At 38.9% G+C, this 20,169-nt stretch overlaps 1 protein-coding gene across 29 annotated transcripts in view; it reads left to right on the top strand.

The window, feature by feature from the left end:
* Positions 1 to 20,169, top strand: part of DST (dystonin) — a 496,895-nt gene that overhangs the window by 269,916 nt on the left and 206,810 nt on the right. For 28 of the 29 annotated variants that reach the window (XM_032299802.1, XM_032299799.1, XM_032299795.1 and 25 more), the window contains one exon: positions 18,933 to 19,099. In XM_032299802.1, coding sequence (XP_032155693.1) covers positions 18,933 to 19,099 — 167 coding nt within the window. Of the gene's footprint in view, positions 1 to 1,433; positions 1,439 to 18,262; positions 18,270 to 18,932; positions 19,100 to 20,169 lie in introns of those variants that run through there. The other variant, XM_032299816.1, reaches the window with a different exon arrangement.

The raw sequence follows: 20,169 nt of genomic DNA, 5'->3' as shown, positions 1-20,169 counted from the left end.
TTATGTATGTTTTAGGCACCTGCTTATGTGTTTTTAGAAACACACCAAATTTAGAGAATCAGCATCACCTTAGCTTAACATTTGCCATCATGTTTCTTCTTAATGTAGGTTTTCTGATAAGCAGTGTGTATTTTGGGCCTGGAAGACAGAAGATCCATGTTCTTCTAGTCAGGCTATGCCACCAGAGAGCTGCGTGACTTAGGCAGTCTTCTTTATTTCTCTAGGTCTCAGTTTTGTTTTCTATAAAAGGAGGATACTGGACTAGGTGATGATTCTACTGCCAATAATAATGCTATCTGTTGAGTCCTGCTATATTCCAAGCACTCCGCAACTACACTGATCTTTAGAGCAGGTCTCTGAAGTGTTCTGTTATGAGCTCCATCTTTATAGATGAGGAAACTGATTCTCAGGAAAGTTAAGTAACTTGCTCAACTCACTTAAACAGTGAGTGGTACAGCTGTGATCTGACCCAAAAGTTGTCTGCCAAGCTGAACTCTTACCTGATGCAATTTACCCTCCTTTTCCTACATACATCTCTTCCAGCTTTAAATTTCTGTGAATTCATATAAATAAGTGTGTACCTTTTTGTTTGTTCAGTGTTATTACTCTCCTCTCTCTTTCCCTCTCTTCCTTTATTTCTTTATCAGACATTTATTATGTATTGAACCCAAACTAGCCACTCGGAGATAAGTAAAACATAGCTCGTTTCCTTGCATATTATATCTCATTGTTTGCTCATAAAAAATGTCAGGGACCATGGTTGTAAAGTTAGTCATCTGAGAATTAGTCATCTGGGATGATGACCAAAAATAAGTTTAACTTCTCAGCAAACCACGTGGTGGCTCTGTTAACTAATGAAAATTGAACTACATTTCTGTTCCTTTCCATCCTTTGGTGCATTGCTAATGATTAGTGCAGTGGCCTAAAGTAAAGAAGCCGAAGAGAGAAGGTTAAGAAGTGAGTGTGGCTGTTGTACACAATATATTATCAGTCTCTGAATAATGAAGAGTTGAATATTTTTATTACATTGGCTTTTGTATTTAAAAAGCTTTGAAAAAAAAATGAAGAACCATCTCAGAATGTGAGAGGAATTACATTCAACCTCCCTGAAATATATTTTATTCATTATTTTTTTCTCTCACCAATTCTTTTATCAAGCTTAGACTATAGAATTTATGATTGGAATTCAAGGACTAGGATAAAATCTGAATGCATGTAGCCTTGCTCCACAGATCTTGAAGGCAAAGGTCATTCATTCTGTAACAGACTAATTAACTCATTTCTTGCTGAAGGATTTTATCTCCTTCTTTAAAAATGAAAAATCATTTGTTGATTTCTCTTGACTGTTTCTAGTCATTTAGATTTCATAACCAGTTTGCAAAAATATAGTTTCAGAATAATTCTGTAGAATTTGGGTTCCTGTCAGCATTATGTTGCAGTTCTCTGCCCTTTAAGTTAAATGGAGGACATGCACATGCTTTACAAAAAATGGTGGTTATTTTTTTTCCTGTTTAAATAAGTAAATGAGAATTTTTTCAACGTAGTCATCAATTTAGAGCATTAGCACTTGGACTTTATCAACTTTTCAATTACTTTTGTTTTCCATTTAACTCTTCCCTTTATATAGGCAGTTTAAAACCAGTTAAACTTTTAAAAATGTTGGTGCCATCTTTGCAGTTAAAAATATTGTGTAAAGCATCTTCACACTTTTTTTTAAAACTTGGAACAGATGCTAAAAATGTGTTGATTACATTTGTTTCTGCCAAAATAGTTTAAACATTTTTCAGGAAATCGTCCTCGGAAACAAACATCTTGGCTTGTAAATATTTGCCTGTGTTGACAAGTTCAATATGGAATTTGCTTTTGCCTGACTATAGTGTCAAGTGATGTGAATAAAAGTTTTAGAATTATAACCTCTTACACACCTCCATTCACTGTGGAGCAGGCACTGTTGTCAGCTCTGTGTGTGTACCTCTTAGTCTCTCACACCAAGAAGGTCCTATTATTATACTCATTTTATAAAAGAAGAAACTGAGGCCCAAAGAAGTTACAGGGCTAGAAGATAGTGGGAACAGGAACTGAATGCCAGTTGCTGCCATCCACAGCTTTGCACCAATCTTCCTCCCAATTCCAAGAGCTTTTACTCTTGGAATAATGTGAGACTCATGAGGTAGGAGAAAAATCTTGAGCTTCACCTTTTCGGACTTGCTGCTTTCATTCTTACTAATACCTACACTTTCTCAAAAAGAATGTTGTCCTTATTTTTATTTTAATAGAAATGTATGAAAGGATTGAATTTTCATTTGGTAACGTTTTTGTAGCTAAACCTCTAAATCAATAGGGATTTTGTGTTCTGCACAGAAGAACATTTGACTATCATTTCTGCATCCACTGTGTATCCCACAAGTCAGTTCCTGCTTCTGTCAAAGGAGGTTGTCCATGGATAGGTAAAGCTTCCTCAGCAGTGTTGTGGGGAGTCACTTAGCTTGCTGGAGTAGGGGAAAGAGAACCTACAAGATGTTGAGTCAGAAGGCTTACATTTAACGCAGATCTTATTATTCCCATCCTTAAAACTGGGGTAGTTTCTTGTTTGAGAATTAAACAAGGTCACATATGTGAAAAAGACTTAGGAGACTATAAAGTGCTTTATAAGTTACATCCTTTGGTCTTCTGCTTATGGAGAAAAGAGGAAATATTTTGTGACCATCCTTTAAATAGAAATAGTTCTGTAAGTTTTCAAAACTTTTTTTCTTTGAGCCAGAGTTTCATTCTTGTTGACCAGTCTGGAGTGCAATGGTGCAATCACAGCTCACCACAACCCCCACCTCCAGGGTTCAAGTGATTCTCCTGCCTCAGCCTCTGGAGTAGCTGGAATTACAGGCATGTGCCTCCACACCCGGTTAATTTTTTTTTTTTTTTTTAAATTTTAAAGACGGGGATTTACCATGTTGGTCAGGCTGGTCTTGAACTCCCGACCTCAGGTGATCCACCCGCCTTGGCCTCCAAAGTGCTTGGATTAAAGGTGTAAGCCACCACGCCCGGCCAATTTTTGTATTTTTAGTAGAGACGGGGTTTCTCCATGTTGGTCATGCTGGTCTCGAACTCCTGGCCTCAGGTGATCCGCCCGCCTCGGCTTCCCAAAGTGCTGTGATTATAGGCATAAGCCACTGCACCTAGCCAGTTTTCAAAACTTTTAACAGGACACTCCTTTCTTTCCTTTGGACATGGAGCATTCTGTATAACAAGAGTAGGCTGCCACCTTCCCTCCCGCTGTGATCTTACCTCCATTCATCCTCTCATTTCTTTAGCAAATATTTACTGAGTATCTATTATATGTTATACAGTCTGCTGACTATATTCTTCAAATTCCATAGTTAGCTTAAAACTTTGTCAGCCTTCATAGACAAGGTAGCATGAAACTAAAATAAGAATAAAAACAAAACAACAGAAATAAAAACCCTGTCAATCTGTTGGAATATAAATACCCTTGCGAGGAACCATTTAAAAATATATTTAAGATTCAGTGGGTACCTGTGCAGATTTGTTACATGGGTATGTAGCATAATGCTGAGGTTAGAGCTTTCAACCTCTATTCACTTAGAATAATGGCCTCCAGCTGCATCCATATTTTTGCAAAGGACATGATTTTGTTCTTTTTTTTCTTAATGGCTGTGTAGTATTCTGTGTATGGCTGTCTGTACCACATTTTCTTTATCCAGTCCAATGTTGACAGACACCTAGGTTGATTTCCATGTCTTTGCTATTGTGACTAGTGCTGTGATAAATGTATGAGTGCAGATGTCTTTTTGGAAGAATGATTTATTTTCCTTTGGTTATGTACCTGGTAATGGGACCGCTGGATTGAATGATAGTTTGGCTTTTAGTCCTTTGAGAAATCTCCAAACTCCAAATCTTCCACAGGGGCTGAACTCATTTGCATTTCCACTAACAGTGTATAAGCATCCCTTTTTCTCTGCAACCTCACCAGCACCTGTTTTTTTTTTTTTTTTTTGACTTTTTTTTAAATTTTAAATTTTTATTTTTTTGAGATGGAGTCTCACACTGTTATCCAGGCTGTGGTTCAGTGGCACAGTCTCGGCTCACTACATCTTCTTCAAGTGATTCTCTTCTCTCAGCCTCCTGAGCAGCTGGGATTGCAGACCTCCACCACCATGCCCGGCTAATTTTTGTATTTTTAGTAGAGATGGGGTTTCATCATGCTGGCCAGGCTGTTCTCAAACCCCTGACCTCTGGTGATCCACCTGCCTTGGCCGTCCTAAGTGCTGAGATTATAGGCATGAGCCACCTGGCCTTGACTTTAATAATAATTATTCTGATTGGTGTGAGACAGTATTTCATTGTGGTTCTGATTTGCACCTCTTTAAGGATCAGTGATAATTGAGCATTTTTTCATATATTGGCTACTGGTATGTCTTCTTTTGAGAAGTGTCAACTTCATTAAAAAGTGGGCAATGGACACGAACAGAAGTGTCATTTGCTTTTTCCTTGATTCGTTTAAGATCCTTATAGATTCTGCATATTAGTTCTTTTTCAGATGCATAGTCTGCAAAATTTTTTTTTCCATTTTAAAAGTAGATTGTCTGTTAACTCTGTTGATAGTTTCTTTTGCTGTGCAGAAGCTCTTAACTAGATCTGGAACCAATTCTTGAAGCTCATTTTGGTTATTTACACTTTGCTAGTACAGATACATTTCAAAGGCGTTATTGAGAGTAACTCTGATGTGAGAGAGGAAGAGAACATAATATTAAAGGCAACTCTGCTCTTCTGTGTGGGGTAGGGGGTGGGTGGGAGCTGTTGGTTAAGGAGGTGTGCCTGGTCTAGTGAGGAAGACTTTTATGGATCCTGACATCCAGGTCATGTGAAAGATCCAGGACTGCATCTTCCTCTGAAAATGTGTAGTTTTCTTTTTATCAGCTCATTTGCCAATATTGAGGCATAGAGCCTCCACTGAAAAGGGTTTGCCTTTAGGAGTGAGGCAAAGCCAGGGCATTCCTTTTCATGGAAATGCACATCTATCGTGTGCAGCCATTTTCCTGGCAGTAGGTGCACTGAGAGGAAACTGGATTACTGTGGCTACTGAAACAGGAAAAATTAGTCTGACTTGTAAGAGTAGATTTCTTTTCTAAACATGAAGGAGAAATGCCACTTTTATAAATCCTGTACCAGAATTTAGGAGACCTCGATTCATACCCTAGGCCTCCTACTAGCATGCTGTGAGACCCTGGGCAAATTACATCACTTCTTTTAGTCTCAGCTTGTTCAGTAGTGGGGCAAGGCATCTACCAAATATCTCTGTTTTCCTTCAGTTTGAATCCGCATGTTTTCTTAATCTTCATTATATACCTTTCTTTAAGTTAAATAGTTCTGTTTCCTTAACTTAGAGATGTTGCTTTTTCTACTATTGACATAAATCATTTAGATAATTTGGTAGCACTTTGAAATTATATAGTTATTTAAAAATGTTTAACAATAAAAACTGCTTTATTTTCTTTGTATGGAATAATAAAATACATACTTTTTAAAAAAAGCGAATAAGCTTTCAGGGAATATCCAAGTCAACTTTGGAGTTGGCTGTTCTTGTACTCAGTGCATGCCATAACCATGATAGCATCTGTAAAAATAGGGTGTTTCTGTTGCCCAGTTGTCTGGTGGCATTGACTTTGCTCACAGGACTCTCACATTTACAGATTCAGCTGACTAACACGCATGAGGCTGTTGCAATTCATTTAGCAGTAAGTGGGTCATTGAGTAATAAGCTGTGAATGAAATCAGTGTGCTATAAGATGAGATATGTTGGCTTGTTTTTGAAAAGACATTTCGAAGCTATATACGATGTCAAGTTCATGCAATTTTTTTAGAGAAATGATTCAGATGAACCTTAGCTTTCTTACTCAACATTAGGTTCTCATTGAGTGGTCTATAGGCTTGTGTTCCCTGTTGGACACTTTTGTGCATTGTTAAGGGTATTCTGTTATTATTGGAAAGTGAGGTTAATTGGAAACCTTTTAATTTTCTGAAATGACAAAGTTTACATGGCAGGTTAAAAGTCATTCATACAAAATGAAAACATGAAATGCCTGTTTCTGATCTCTCATATTTTTTCCGTTTTTAATACTTCCTTCTTTCCTGCTCTCCTGAGTCTCCTGCTCTCCATTTATTCAGTAGATAGTTATTGAGCACCTAGTATGTGCCATGTCAGGTTGAGTTTGGAGAGAATGTTCCAAGGGGAGAAGTAGCTTCAACAAACTACCCTAGGAAAGAGGGACCATATGGTTCATACAGCTTGATGTTAATATGATTTGATTATCGAAGAGGAGAATTGCTTGAACCTGGATTACTGCTCCTGCGGAGTAAAGAACACACCATTCTGGGAATAAGAGTCCAATAATATTTGGTACTAGTTAGGAGGCCAGTTAGGAGGCTGTTACTAATCCAGACACTGAGGCTTAGTTCCAGAAGAAGGTAGAAGAAGCCCAATATTATTCTAGGTGTATCACAAATGTGTTTCAAAACATGTTGTTGCTATTGACATTGAAGATAAGTCGTAACAATCCAGACTAGCGATAATGGTTGCTTTGACGCAAGTTTATAGTGGGAAGAGAGAAAATGAAGATACAAGACCCCATTCTCCCTACAAAAATCAGTCTTAGGACAGTTAATATATCCATATTATTAGGTGTATAGATAGGTTGCCATTAAAAGTAACGGCAAAACCCGCAAATACTTTTGCATCACCTTAATATCTCCCTTAGGGGATGTGAGAAACTCGCAGTTGACTGTTTTGTAGGATGAGCCAGCAAGCATAAGGACATGACGAAGATTCAGAAAAGTTGGGTTAACTCATCCTTTTATACTTTGAGAGTTCCAGTACTGGTTGCTTTGGTTCCCAGACTACAGAAGCAAAATGTCTGCTTATTCTCTCCTATTTACTGTGTCCTTTAGCTGTTTTTTGAGACTGTGGCTCACATTGCCTGATCATGCTTCATGTGGCACTTGGGGAGACCTGCACAGGGAAATAAAACTTCTGTTGTTTTACATTACTGACTGAACATGAGCAGGCATGTGTCTGGTGGTAGCACAGGTGGAACTATGTAAAATGGGGTCAAGCTTTCTTCCTTGGTTTGACCTTTGCCTGTCCAAATTCCCTCCCCACAGATTCTCACCCACAAGCCTCTGCACCTTCTTTTAGTTCTAATTATTGGTGTTTCAGTCGTAGACTGTTGTCTAAGCTCTATCCAGAGGGAGAAGGGAAAACATGGGGTAAAGTATCAGTCTTGTGTGTAAGAGTAGAGGTAATGTGGGAAAAAGAGAAGCAGATGTAAGAAAGAGTGCGAGTGTTTTTTGGTTGTTGGTAGTGATGCTTTTTAGGCTGAGCTTGTCAATATTTTTATTTCAGTTTTTGAGCTTACTTAGGTAAAGTGAAAAGGTAAAATAGGCCAGGTACGGTGCCTCATGTCTGTAATCTCAGCATTTTGGGAGGCCAAGGTAGGAGGATCGCTTGAGCCTCGGAGATACAGGCCGCCGTGAGCCATGATGGTGCCATTGCACTCCAGTCTGGGCGGCACGGTGAGACTCTGTCTCAAAATAAACAAACAAAAAGATAAAGTAGAAGTGATGACTTCTTGATTGTCAAGGCCCAGAATGAGTTCTTTTGGATTTATGACATGTTTTATGTATGCATGTTGACCTCCCATTATATTCTCTTTGAACTTGTAGGACAAACACTAGGTTTTGGTTGTTTTTACACAGTGCCAAAGTAAGTTTTAAAAAAAATGTTGTCAGACATGTCTTTTGTATTTTGGAAATAAGCAAACAAAATACATTTGGTTGAGTGACATTTTTATAGGTGGATTGGTTGGGGGCTGCATGTCCACTCTAGGTAATAAAGCCTCTTTTCTCCATGTGTGGCCTGGAAATACATGATAAAACAGAAGTCCTCAAGAGAATCCTGGTCTCCTTAATGAATTAATGCAGACCCTCAAGGTGTCCGACTCAATCATAAGGTCATTTGTCTATTGGATATTTAATGAGTGTCTATAATGTGTCAAGCACTGCCCTAGTTAGACATTATAATGCTAATGTGAATAAGACATTATGTTTCAGGATATACTGCTCACATGTTAGAGGGGTAGAAGATCTAACAACAGACAATAATGACACACAAAAGTTACTGCTATTTTACAACTATGTGTGGAGTACTTTCAAAAGCACAGAAGATGGTCAGGTGCCTTACACAGACTCCTGAAGCAGAATCAGCTGAGGTTTCCTCACCAAGAAGGATGAGTGGAGGAGTAGCATGGGATGGGAATTGGTCAGGGCTTTCTCTGGGTAGAGTGTTGGACATATAAATGAATCGTATCTTGTTGAAGTGCATCCTTATTGAGGGAACTAGAAGTTGTTCAGTGTGGCTGGAGCATGAGGAGTGTTTTGGGGTGGCTGCTGGAGGTCAGGGAAGGGAGATGAGGCCGCAGAGGACTGTGTTACCAATTGGATATGGGCACAGAGGTTGAAGAGGCATCAAGAATGACTCCAGCGGTTTCTTTTATTTTGGGGAAACTGGATAAATGGTGGGGCCATTCTCTGATCTAGGAATGCGGAAGGAAATACAGGAAACAAAAAGAGGAATTAAGTTCCCAATACATTGAGTTTGAAGACGTTGTGAGATATAGCACGGTGGTTAAGAGTATCAGCTTTGTAGCCAGAAAGATTCAACTTCAAATTTGACTGCGACCTATTAGTAGTTTGGGTGAAGTTGAGCAAGTCATGTCATTATTTTATGACTCTTTGTCATTTATAAAATGATATTGTATACTGTAAAGATTATAAGAGGTAATTTTTATGAAGAGCTTAAGCACAGTGTCTGGCTCATGTAAGTAGTCAACACATGGTTAGTTTTACTGTGGCAGCAGAAGTGTATGGTAGGGAATTGGGTTTAGGGGGAATGTTTGGGATAAGATAGAGGGATATGGGAGTCAACCATGTGAAGGTGGCAGTAAAAGCCATTGTGGTAGAGATTATCCACGGAGAGTGAGGAGAGTGGAAGAAAGAGGCCTGAGACCTATGCCCTGGGGAATAACACTAAAGGTTGAGTAACATTGGAGCCTCTAATGAAGACTGAGAAGGGTTGGCTAGAGAGGCTGGAGGAAAGTCTGGAAGGGGTGCCGTCATGGAAGCCAAAGAAGAAAGATTGCCAGGGACAGATGCCTCGGCAAGATCAGGATTAGAAAATGGAAAGATGGGAAAACAACCCTTGAGCTCATCTCCATGGTGTGCTTCTGTCATTGGACTGTAAGCTCCATGAGGATAGTTGTATAACCAGTGCCTAGTCATGGTACAAGTGGATATTTATGAGTGGTTGCTGAATGAGTGAGACTGTGAAGGAAGAGGTGATAGATGATCTCTCACAATATCTTTCAACTTGTCAGCATCCCCCTACCCATTACTTCTATTAGGTTAACCATCTAATTTTCTTCTTTTTTGGAAAAATAGAGGTATGAACAAGAACTCCCTCAATGTGTCTGGCCATCTTTACCCAGACAAATTGAGGGAGTTTTACTGGAATGTTAAGAAAGAGGCCAAATCAAAACAGGTAGAAGTGTGAAGATAATAAAGACAAGAAAATATAGATTACTTTTTTTTTTTTTTTTGAGACGGAGTTTCACTCTTGTTACCCAGGCTGGAGTGCAATGGCGCGATCTCGGCTCACCGCAACCTCCGCCTCCTGGGTTCAGGCAATTCTCCTGCCTCAGCCTCCTGAGTAGCTGGGATTACAGGCATGCACCACCATGCCCAGCTAATTTTTTGTATTTTTAGTAGAGACGGGGTTTCACCATGTTGACCAGGATGGTCTCGATCTCTTGACCTGGTGATCCACCCGCCTCGGCCTCCCAAAGTGCTGGGATTACAGGCTTGAGCCACCGCGCCCGGCCTGAAAATATAGATTACTTTTTAAGGTAGCTTTCCTAAGAAGAAAATGGGAGAGATGGTGATGAGTAACCAGGGAATTGAGTTCATGAAGATTATTTTAATTTGTTTTAGGATGGAAGAGACTTGGGTATTTTAAATACTGAGAGACCCACACGAGAGAGGATTATTGATAGAATAAGATCGCTAGGAAGTAGGAGGTGAAAGGATTTAAAGCCGAAGAGGAAAGGAGGTCATGTGGGAGCAAAGTCTGTGGGTAGCAGGACAGAAGGGGGCTCTTACTTATGTGGCTGTTTTCTCAATAAAGAAGGAGATGAACATGTGATTGCTAAACATGAAAACATAAAAGTAGAGGTGGTAGGGTTGGGAGTTTTAGGCAAATAGTGAATAATTTTTATTTTTGGAAATGGAGTCTTACTGTCACTCGGGCAGGAGTGCAGTGTCATAATCATGGCTCACTGCAACCTTGACCTCCCGGCTCAGGTGGTCCTCCCACCTCAGGGGCCTGAGGAAGCTGGGACCATAGCACATGGCACCACGCCCACTTTTTTTTTTTTTTTTTTTAAATAGAGACAGAGTCTTCTTATGTTGCCTCGGCTGGTCTTGAACTTCTGGGCTCAATGATCCTCTTGCCTTGGCCTCACACAATGTTGGGATTACATGTGTGAGCCACCACACCCAGCCAAATAGTAAAGAATTGAAAGCAGTATTTTGAGGGGTGAAAGAATTGGCCAGTTAGGACACCAGGAAGAATTGGCACGTTTCTTTGAGTACCTAGCTGAGGTTGTAGACCTGGAATATGTGGTGGCAGGAGTCCAGATGGTGGTATGCTTTTCTCTGGTAGAAGTTTATAGCTTAGGGTGAAAGCCAAGAAGACAAGCAGCTGGATTGATCAGAATTAAGGTTTGGTGGTGGAGTGGTTACAGGGTAAGGACAAAGATGTGAGGGACTTAATTAGCAAGGAAGTGGTGGAAATAATAAATAATATAGTATAAGACAAACAGAAACATGTCAAAATGGAAGAGGGAGCTGTAGAGGAAGAAAAATAATTTTCCTCAACCCTCATAAATTCTTAGCTGGAATGGATGCCTACAACAAAAGACAGATTAGTAAGAGAAAGACAGTTTATTAACCTGTATGTTTCATACATAGATGGCAGAGCCCAGGGAATGAGCAGTTCTCAGAGGTGACTTTGAATTCCATTTTATATAGCATCTTCAACAAAGCAGTAGATTTTTAGAGAAGTGACAAAAGGAAAAAATTTTGAGTCTCTGGGGGCAGCAACTTGTGGAAAGGGAAAGAAATGGCAGACAAAGGCCAGTTAGTAATGCTTGTTCATATAGAGTTTTCTGATCCTGTCTCCAGGCCCGCAACAGTCTAAAGTTATCTTCATTGGTTAACATTTGTTCTCTCTGGTAGAGGAGGTCGGGATGCCTTTTGTCTTTTTAAATCTATGTTCTCCTTTTAGGCAAATGAAGGGCAGAGAGCTTTCCTGCATCAGCTGCTATTTAATTGCCTTCAGCTCAACAACCCATTATATTTTGATGTGGCATCTTCTGTTCTTCCACGGCCCACCCTGTTCCTCAATTATATATGAAATATACACAACAATAATCTTTGGTTTGTTTTTCTCTTGTTAATCTATCTTTTGTTACAGGGGTCTGTTCCAATTAAGAATTTATGAGAGTTGAGGAAAACATTATTTTTCTTCCTCTGCAGTTCATAGATTGGAAGAAAATTGGGCCCGTGAAGGAATGTGAGATGTTGATGAAGCCAGATAATTGGCTTAGCTGGAATTAGCAAAGGAAAGTGCTGAAAGAGTAGGAAACTGCTGTTAGAAATTAAATACCTGAGGCAGACTAGTTCGAGTTCAAGACAATGAGATCCAGGATGTAGGGGTATGACTGGCTGAAATGAAGAGACACAGCACTGTGGTGGGTGTTACAGGGAGATGGCATTTGGGTGTCCAGGCACACAACCAGGAGCCACATCTTTGGGGCACATGAGCATTGTGCTTAAGGAGAGGAAGGAGGAGAGCAGAGAGCAAGAGTGGCCTATAATGTAAAAATGATCGTTTTGTAATTATAGATAATGATTTGAAAACTACTGGTTTTGCATCACTGGAGGAATTAGAATTCACCTGCCCTGCCTGTGGACCTAGCAGAGTCTGGGACTTGGCTGAATTATAGTTATTGTAGTGGGGGATTCTTGGGGTTCAGTACAAAGATAAAAGCAGTTCAAGGTATTGAAGACATGAGACTTTGTTTGCCATGGGGTAGATATTTCTGGAAGTTTGGAAATGATAGCAAGCTGGGTCAGGAGAGATGAAGCCCAGATCAACTATGGGCAGGAGAGGCTCAGTGACAGGAAGAACTTGAATTTGGGCAGTAGCCAGCAATGACCAGGATGTCAGGCATGAAGGCTTCAAGTTTCTGAAAGGAACTCTGATATAAAGTATTTTGTTTGTTTTGGTTCTAGCTGACTGTTGGTGAGAAGCTGTAAGTAGCAATACTACTGCAGGTAATAAAATTGTGGTGGGGCCAGGTACAGTGGTTCATGCCTGTAATCCCAGCACTTTGGGAGGCCGATGTGGGAGGATCATTTGAAACCAGGAGTTCATGGGCAACAAAAAGACACCCCTGTCTTACAAAAAATTTAAAAGAATTACCCAGACATCATGGCACATGCTGGTAGTCCCAGCTGTTTGAGAGGCTAAGGTGGGAGGATCAGTTGAGCCCAGGAGTTTGAGAGATTGAGGCTGTAGTGAGCTATGATCTTGCCACTGCACTTCAGCCTGGGCACAGAATGAGACTCATCTTAGATAGATAGATAGGTAGGTAGGTAGGTAGGTAGATAGATAGATAGATAGATAGTGGCGGGAGAAGCTAACAGTTATAGAAGTTTCTATGTGGCAGGCGCTGTGATAAGTGCTTGATATGACTGTTTTTATTTAATCTTTAGAACCACCCATGGAGGACATTATTATATCATCATTTACATTTTTTAAATTAACAAATGAAATTATATGTATTTATCATGTACCACATCTTATGAAATTCAAATAATTATTATATACATTACTTCAGTACTTACATTTTTATGGTGAAAACACTTAAAATCTACTCTTGTAGCGATTTTAAAGAATGCAGTATATTGGTTAGTCACCATGTTGTCTAAGAGAAACTTATTTCTCTTAACTGAAATTTTGCATCCTTTGATTGATAGCGCCCCAATCACTCCCAACCCAACCATCATAGCCTCTGGTAACCACCATTCTACTCTCCACTTCTATGAATTCAACTTTTTTAGATTCCACATATAAGTGAGATCATCCAATATTTGTCTTTATGTGCCTGGTTTATTTTGCTTAACATGCCCTCCAGGTTCATTCATATTGTTGTTAATGATTAGATTTCCTGTTTTTTTTTTTCTTTTTGGTCTGAACAGTACTCTATTGTATATACATATCACATTTTAAAAATTCATTTTTCAGTTGATGGACACCTAGACTGATTGCTTATCTTGGCCATTGTGAATAATCCTGCATTATATATGGGAGTGCAAGTATTTCTTTGACATACAAATTTCCCTTGGATACATACCCAGTAATGGGATTGCTGGATTATATGGTAGCTCTACTTTTAAGTTTTTGGGCACCTCTATACTGTTTTCTATAATGGTTATACTAACTTACATTTACACCAACAGTGCAAAAGTTCCTTATTCTCCATATTCTCATCAACACATTTATCGGGTAGGCACAGTGGCTCGTACCTGTAATCCCAGCACTTTGGGAGGCTGAGGCAGGTGGATCACCTGAGGTCAGGAGTTCAAGACCAGCCTGGCCAAGATGGCAAAACTTCGTCTCTACTAAAAATACAAAAAATTAGCCAGGCATGGTGCTGGGCATCTGTAGTTTCAGTCACTTGGGAGGCTGAGGCAGGAGAATCACTTGAACCCAGGAGGTGGAGGTTACAGTGAGCCGAGATTGCCCCACTGCACTCCAGCCTGAGCGACAGAGCAAGACTCTGTCTCAAAAAAAACAAAAAACAAAAAAACAAAAAAAACCCACTTGTTATATTTTCCTTTTTTTGAGACTAGCCATTCTTACAGTTGTGAGGTGATGTCTCATTGTGGTTTTAATTTGCATTTCTTTGATGCTTAGTGATGTTGAGTATTTTTTCATATACCTGTTATCCATTTGTATGCCTTCTTTTGAGAAATGTCTATTATAATATCCTTTGTTTATTTTAAATTGAGTTTTTTGTTTTCTTATTATTGAGTTGTTTTAGTTCCTTATGTATTTTGAATATTAATTCATTATCAGATGAATGGTTTGCACATACTTTCTCCTGTTCTGCAGTTTGTCTCTTTGTTGATTGTTTTTTTGGCTGCGCAGAAGCTTTTTGGTTTGCTGTAATCTCGTTTTTCTATCTTGGTTTTTGTTATTTCTGCTTTTGGAGTCATATCCAAAAAATCATTGCCCAGTCCAAAGTCAAGAAACTTTTTCTTATATTTTCTTTAGTAGCTTTACAATATTAGGTCTTACATGTAAGTCTTTAATCCGGTTTGAGTTGATTTTTATATATGGTGTGAGATAAGGATCTAGTATCATTCTTCTTCATGTGGATATCCAGTTTTTCAGACATCATTTATTGAAGAAACTGCTGTTTCCCCATTGTGTGTTATTGGCATCTTTGTCAAATATCAGTTGACCATAAATGCATGGTTTATTTCTGGGCTGTCTGTTATTCCATTGGTCTATCTATCTGTTTTCATGTCAGTACCATGCTGTTTTCATTACTATAGTTATGTAGTATATTTTGAAGTCAGGTAGTGTGATGCTTCCAGCTTAGGTCATTTTGTTCAAGATAGCTTTAACTATTTGGGGTCTTTTGTGGTTCCATTCAAACTGAAGGATTGTTTCTTCTATTTCTGTGTGAAGTGTCAAGAGAATTTTGGTAAGGATTGCATTGAATCTGTAGATTGCTTTGGCTATATGGACATATTTTAACAGTGTTAATTCTTCCAATTCGTGAACATGGGATATCTTTCCATTTATTCATGACTTCTTCAGTTTCTTTCATCAATGTTTTCTTTTACCTCCTTGATTAAATTTATTACTAAGTCTTTTTTTAAAGCTATTGTTAATGGGATTGCTTTCTTGATTTTCTTTTTGGATAGGTTGTTGTTATTATTATTTAAGTTTTAAAGGTGAAGAAAATGAGGCCAGGCACAGTGGCTTACTTCCAAACTCCCAGTTTGGGAGGCTGAGGCAGGTGAGTCACCTGAGGTCAGGAGTTCAAGACCGAGTTGGCCAACATGGTGAAACCCTGTCTCTACTAAAAATACAAAAATTGCTGAATGTGGTGGCACATGCCTGTAATCCCAACTATTTGGGAGGCTGAGGCAGGAGGATCACTTGAACCTGGGAGGTGGAGGTTGTGGTGAGTCAAGATCATACCACTGCACTGCACTCTAACCTGAGCAACAGAGTGAGACTCTATCTCAAAAAAAAAAAAAAAGAAAATGGATTTTAGGAGATTATGTGAGTAGTCTGGGTTATTCATTTTCATTAACTGTTAGAATTAAGATTTAAACTAAGACAGCATGAATTGAAAGCCTCTCTGATTATCACTACACTGCCTCGAGGTTTTGAAGGGAGGTACCTTGATTACTTTCTAGAATGTCCTTAATGTGGAACCACCATTAACCTGTCATTGGTGGAAGATTCAGGATGTTTTGCCGATATCAGGGATTATGAATGACAACTGAAGCCTTAAACAATTTTTAGAATTTAACTTACTTTTCCTTTTAGTTTTGGTTGCACAATATCATGAAAAGTCTGATATACTAGTGGCTAATGGTAACAGTCTTTTAAAAAATACCTTAAATTGCTGTAAGAGGATGATGCTCAGTTTATTGGAAATAGCAGTAAAAGCTGAAAATGGAGGAATTAGAATTCACCTACTCTGCTTGTGGGCCTAGTAGAGTCTTGGACTTGGCTTAATGTTTGATATGTTAAAGCTTGGTTCATAACATTTGAATATGCATTATAAAATTATATGAATATATTTTTGAATATGCATTTAAAAACATTATAGCTTTTTAATAGTGTGTGTATATATAACAGTCTGAAATTTTGTTTGTAACAATTTGGAATTCATCTATTGGAAACTTATTTAACAAGAATACATTATTTTCTCTTGATATTTAGGCCATTTTCAGACCTCTAACCTCCTTTAACTTCCTTCCTCTGGTAAAACTACTGTGTGGCACCTGAACCTACTAAGCTGGTACCTTGTAGTTGAACTTTGCTGACTTTTCTAGTTAATAGGTAATACTTTTGTAACTGACTGGTGTGGAATTGGTAGAAAACAGTCTTTGACATCCCCAGCTATCTACCTTTTTTGTCAGTATACATAGAATCTAGGTGTCTCTTGAATTGTAAGCATTTCCCAAAGCAATTGATTTTATAATTTTAAAGGCTTATAGAGACAAGAGGCTCAATTTTTTCTTTCCATTTTTTGTATTTTTAAAGGGCTTTGATCTGTTGCCCAGGCTGGAGTGCAGTGGTGTGCTCATGGCTCACTACAGCCTTGACCTGCTAGACTCAAAATGGTCTGCCTCAGATTCCCTAGTCGCTGGGACTATGGGCACATGCTATCATGGCAGGCTAAGTTTTTTTTTTTTTTTTTTTTTTTTTTAGTAGAAATGGGATCTCATTATGTTGCCCAGCCCAGCCTCTGGGCTCAAGTGATCCTCTCATCTTGGCCTCCCATTGTTCTGGGATTACAGGCGTGAGCCACCGTGCCCGGCGTCAACTTTTTCATTCACAGTTTCCTAGATTAGCTTATCTGAACCCTTGTGATCATAGATATTCATTAGTTTAAGGCAGCAAATTTCAAAAACTTACTTTTTTATTCTTCTTTATTGGAAGAGAGTTAAGAAAATAATAAAGTCAAGGTTTTACTTCTCCCCTTTTCAAAAAGTATAACAATAACTACAACCATAACGTAGCTCACCTGTATTGAGCATGTACTGACTATGAGCCAGGCATTACACTGTGCTAATGTTGTTGAATTCTCACAACAGAGTATAATTTTTGTCATCATTTTACAAGTAAGGGAAAGGGCTTAAAGTAGTTAAGTAACGTGAGCATGTAAATAGTTGAGATGGGATTTAAACTCTTGGGATGTGCCAGAAAGGCACTGCAGCATAATTTTAGACCAGAATATCACTGGAACTTGGGCCAAAGGATATTGGGAAATTTTATGCTGTTTTTTTCACATCAAAAAAAAATTTTTTTTTCTATGTATACTATATCATGTGTTTATGTACAGAGCTCTTTTCCATGCTCTGGAGATTGACACAGATCCCTAGCAAAGATTATTAAAATCGAGACAGTTTGTTCCACTTTTAAATCCTGGCCATTAGTCAAGCAGAGTGTCTCAGACTGTGGATGAGAGTGAAGCTCCATGAGGCATGGCAGCCTCTGACGAACACTGGAGAAGGAGTGTGTGATCCCCGCTCCCCCCCGCCATCACCCCTTCATTTCCAACAAGTGAAGTTGTCAGGAGCTGCCAGGCCTGGCAAGGGATTTCACTGCCACAGCCTTCCTGCCCTAGGTCCCTGGGTTGGCTGTGCCTCTGGCTCTGTGGCAGCTGGGAGGAATAAAGGGCTTCCTGTTTGAGTCTGGCACTACCACATGTAAAAGGTTTTCTTTGGAGTTTTTTAGCATGACTCTGCCTATTGTGACCTCTGATTTTTGTGTTGAGTTTATAGCCTGTTAGTAAAACTTTAGACTGAAAAGAGTCCTAAACATTATCTGCTTCTGCCTCCTCCTCATTTTATAGATAAGGAAGTTGACTCACAAACATGAAATGAATTATTCAAAGCTACTGGACTAGGGATCAGGTCTAGAAGCCTGTCTCATGTCTCTATAGTCTAGTGATATTTTCCCTGTTACAGAATGATTTGTTTCTCCTATGTCTTGCTTCCCATCTCTGACTTGCTCATCTTGATCCTGGCATGCCACCTGTCTTCTTGATCCCTTGACTTTGCATCTGGCACTGATTGAGGGAACAGTTGTTGGTGGTGTTAATCCCAGCTTTGGAATTACTGTGTGACCCCTAGTAAAGTCACTTTGTGCCTTAATATAATTATCAGCAGATTAAGTAGGACCCTTATCAAAGAGGTGCTCTTGGGAGAATGTAAATCATGGAAACTGATGACCTGTTTTATCATTATTCAGTGGAAAAGACTTTTAGAAAATTTCATGAAAACAAAATACGGAGAAAAAAATCAGCTGGTAGAGGTTTCAGGTTGAGCAAGCCAAGCTAGGACTGAGAGAATTAGCGACTTCTGGCCAAAGTATTATGTAACATAGTTAATAGAAGAGAACACTCTTTCTTTCTTTGTTCTTTACCTGGTATACTTGTTGGATCAAATTCTGCTCTGCAGGTGGTATTGTAATTTATAGGTTTTACTGCTGATCCATTTGAACTTGGAGAAACATCTCCTTAAGTTGTTTTAGCAAATCTGATTAGGGAAGAAGAATATAGAATTTTTAATGCTGTAGAGTTTTGGTTTAGTAAAAATAGAATAGATGCTTTTAAATTGAGCACATGAGTTAAATCTGACTTTTTCAATCTGTTGTTAATCCCTTGAAACTCAGATTTTCTACATGTAAAATGGAGAAAATTTATTTCCTATATGTAAAATGGGGAAAATTTTTAAGGGAGAGATATAAGGGCTGAATAAAAATTATTACATAGAATAGCTAATGGTTTGATAACTTTCTACATGTAGGGCATTCTCTTAAGTCCTATGCACATGTTATCTCATTCAAATTTCCTAACAACCTCATAAAGCAGGAATTGTTATATCCTAATTTTACATTTGGAAAGTGCTTGGCACATAGTAGGTTCTTAGTCTGAGTTAGCTTCCTTCCTTCCTAAAGGTTTAACACTTGCTGTTATATCTAGATATCTGATATCCATGTTACTGGAGAGTCAGAGGATATGTCTGCAAAAGAGAGATTGCTACTCTGGACGCAGCAGGCAACGGAGGGTTATGCTGGAATTCGGTGTGAAAATTTCACTACCTGCTGGAGGGATGGAAAATTATTTAATGCCATCATTCACAAATACAGGTATGGAATTTGTGGATTTTTTTCCTTATACAACTGTAAGACTCATTTCTTTCATTTCTGAATGTTAAAATAAACTTTTATTTTTATAGAAGCAAAAGCATGGCAAAAAATTAGAAAATACAGAAAAATTAAACTAAAAAATTGGCTGCATGCAGAAGCCCATGCCTGTAATCCCAGGAATTTGGGAAGTTGAAGTGGGTGGATTGCTTGAGCCTTGGAGTTCGAAAACAGCCTTGGCAAAAGGGTAAAACCCTCTCTGTACAAAAAATTAGCTTGGCATAGTGGCAGCTACTCCAGAGGTCAAGGCTGCAGTGAGCCATGATCATGTGACTGCACTGCAGCCTGGGTGACAGGGTGAGACTCTGGCTTAAGAAAATAAAGAAAAATTTAAAAATCACATTTCCACTACTTAGAGGCCATCATCCTGAATTGTATTGTACACACACACACACACACACACACACACACACACACACACACACACGAGCGCGCGTGCGCGGCTATAATACCTCTTCAGATTTTGGCAGTAACTTAGCAGATTGCAAACTTTGATGTATAGAATCTGCAGGTAGATGATCAAGATTTTGCCTATAAGGAACTGCTGAGTATGAAGGTTAGAGTTTAGTTCAGACTCGTAGCTCACAGTTTTCCAATTCATATCTCTGAGTCTAATTACTCTAGTGAGTGGACTTAACAATTGCCCGTTTTGCGGTTGTAAACAGTGTCCTGGTGAGAATGATAACCAATTTAATCCACATTAATACTTAATGTAGCACTTACTAAGTGCCAGGCACTTTTCTAAGCAGTTTACATATATTAATTCATTTACTCCTCACAGCATCCCTGTTGTCATCCCAGTAAACAGACAGAAACCAAGACACAGTAAATACTTGCTTGTGGTCTTACAACTGGTGAGTGGCAGACTTGGAACTTAAACGTAGGCAATCTGGCTCTTGAGTTCTTGTTCTTATTGCCTTATAAGAAGGTAAATTTCCAGAAAGTCTTTATTGCAAAATACACACACACACACACACACACACACACACACACACACACACACACACACACAC

The sequence above is a fragment of the Sapajus apella genome, unplaced genomic scaffold (genome assembly GCF_009761245.1).
Source record: "Sapajus apella isolate SASKATOON/1434 unplaced genomic scaffold, GSC_monkey_1.0 scaffold41, whole genome shotgun sequence".
Taxonomy (NCBI): domain Eukaryota; kingdom Metazoa; phylum Chordata; class Mammalia; order Primates; family Cebidae; genus Sapajus; species Sapajus apella.
Note: the sequence above shows the minus strand (reverse complement) of the source record. Positions and strands in the feature narration are given on the sequence as shown.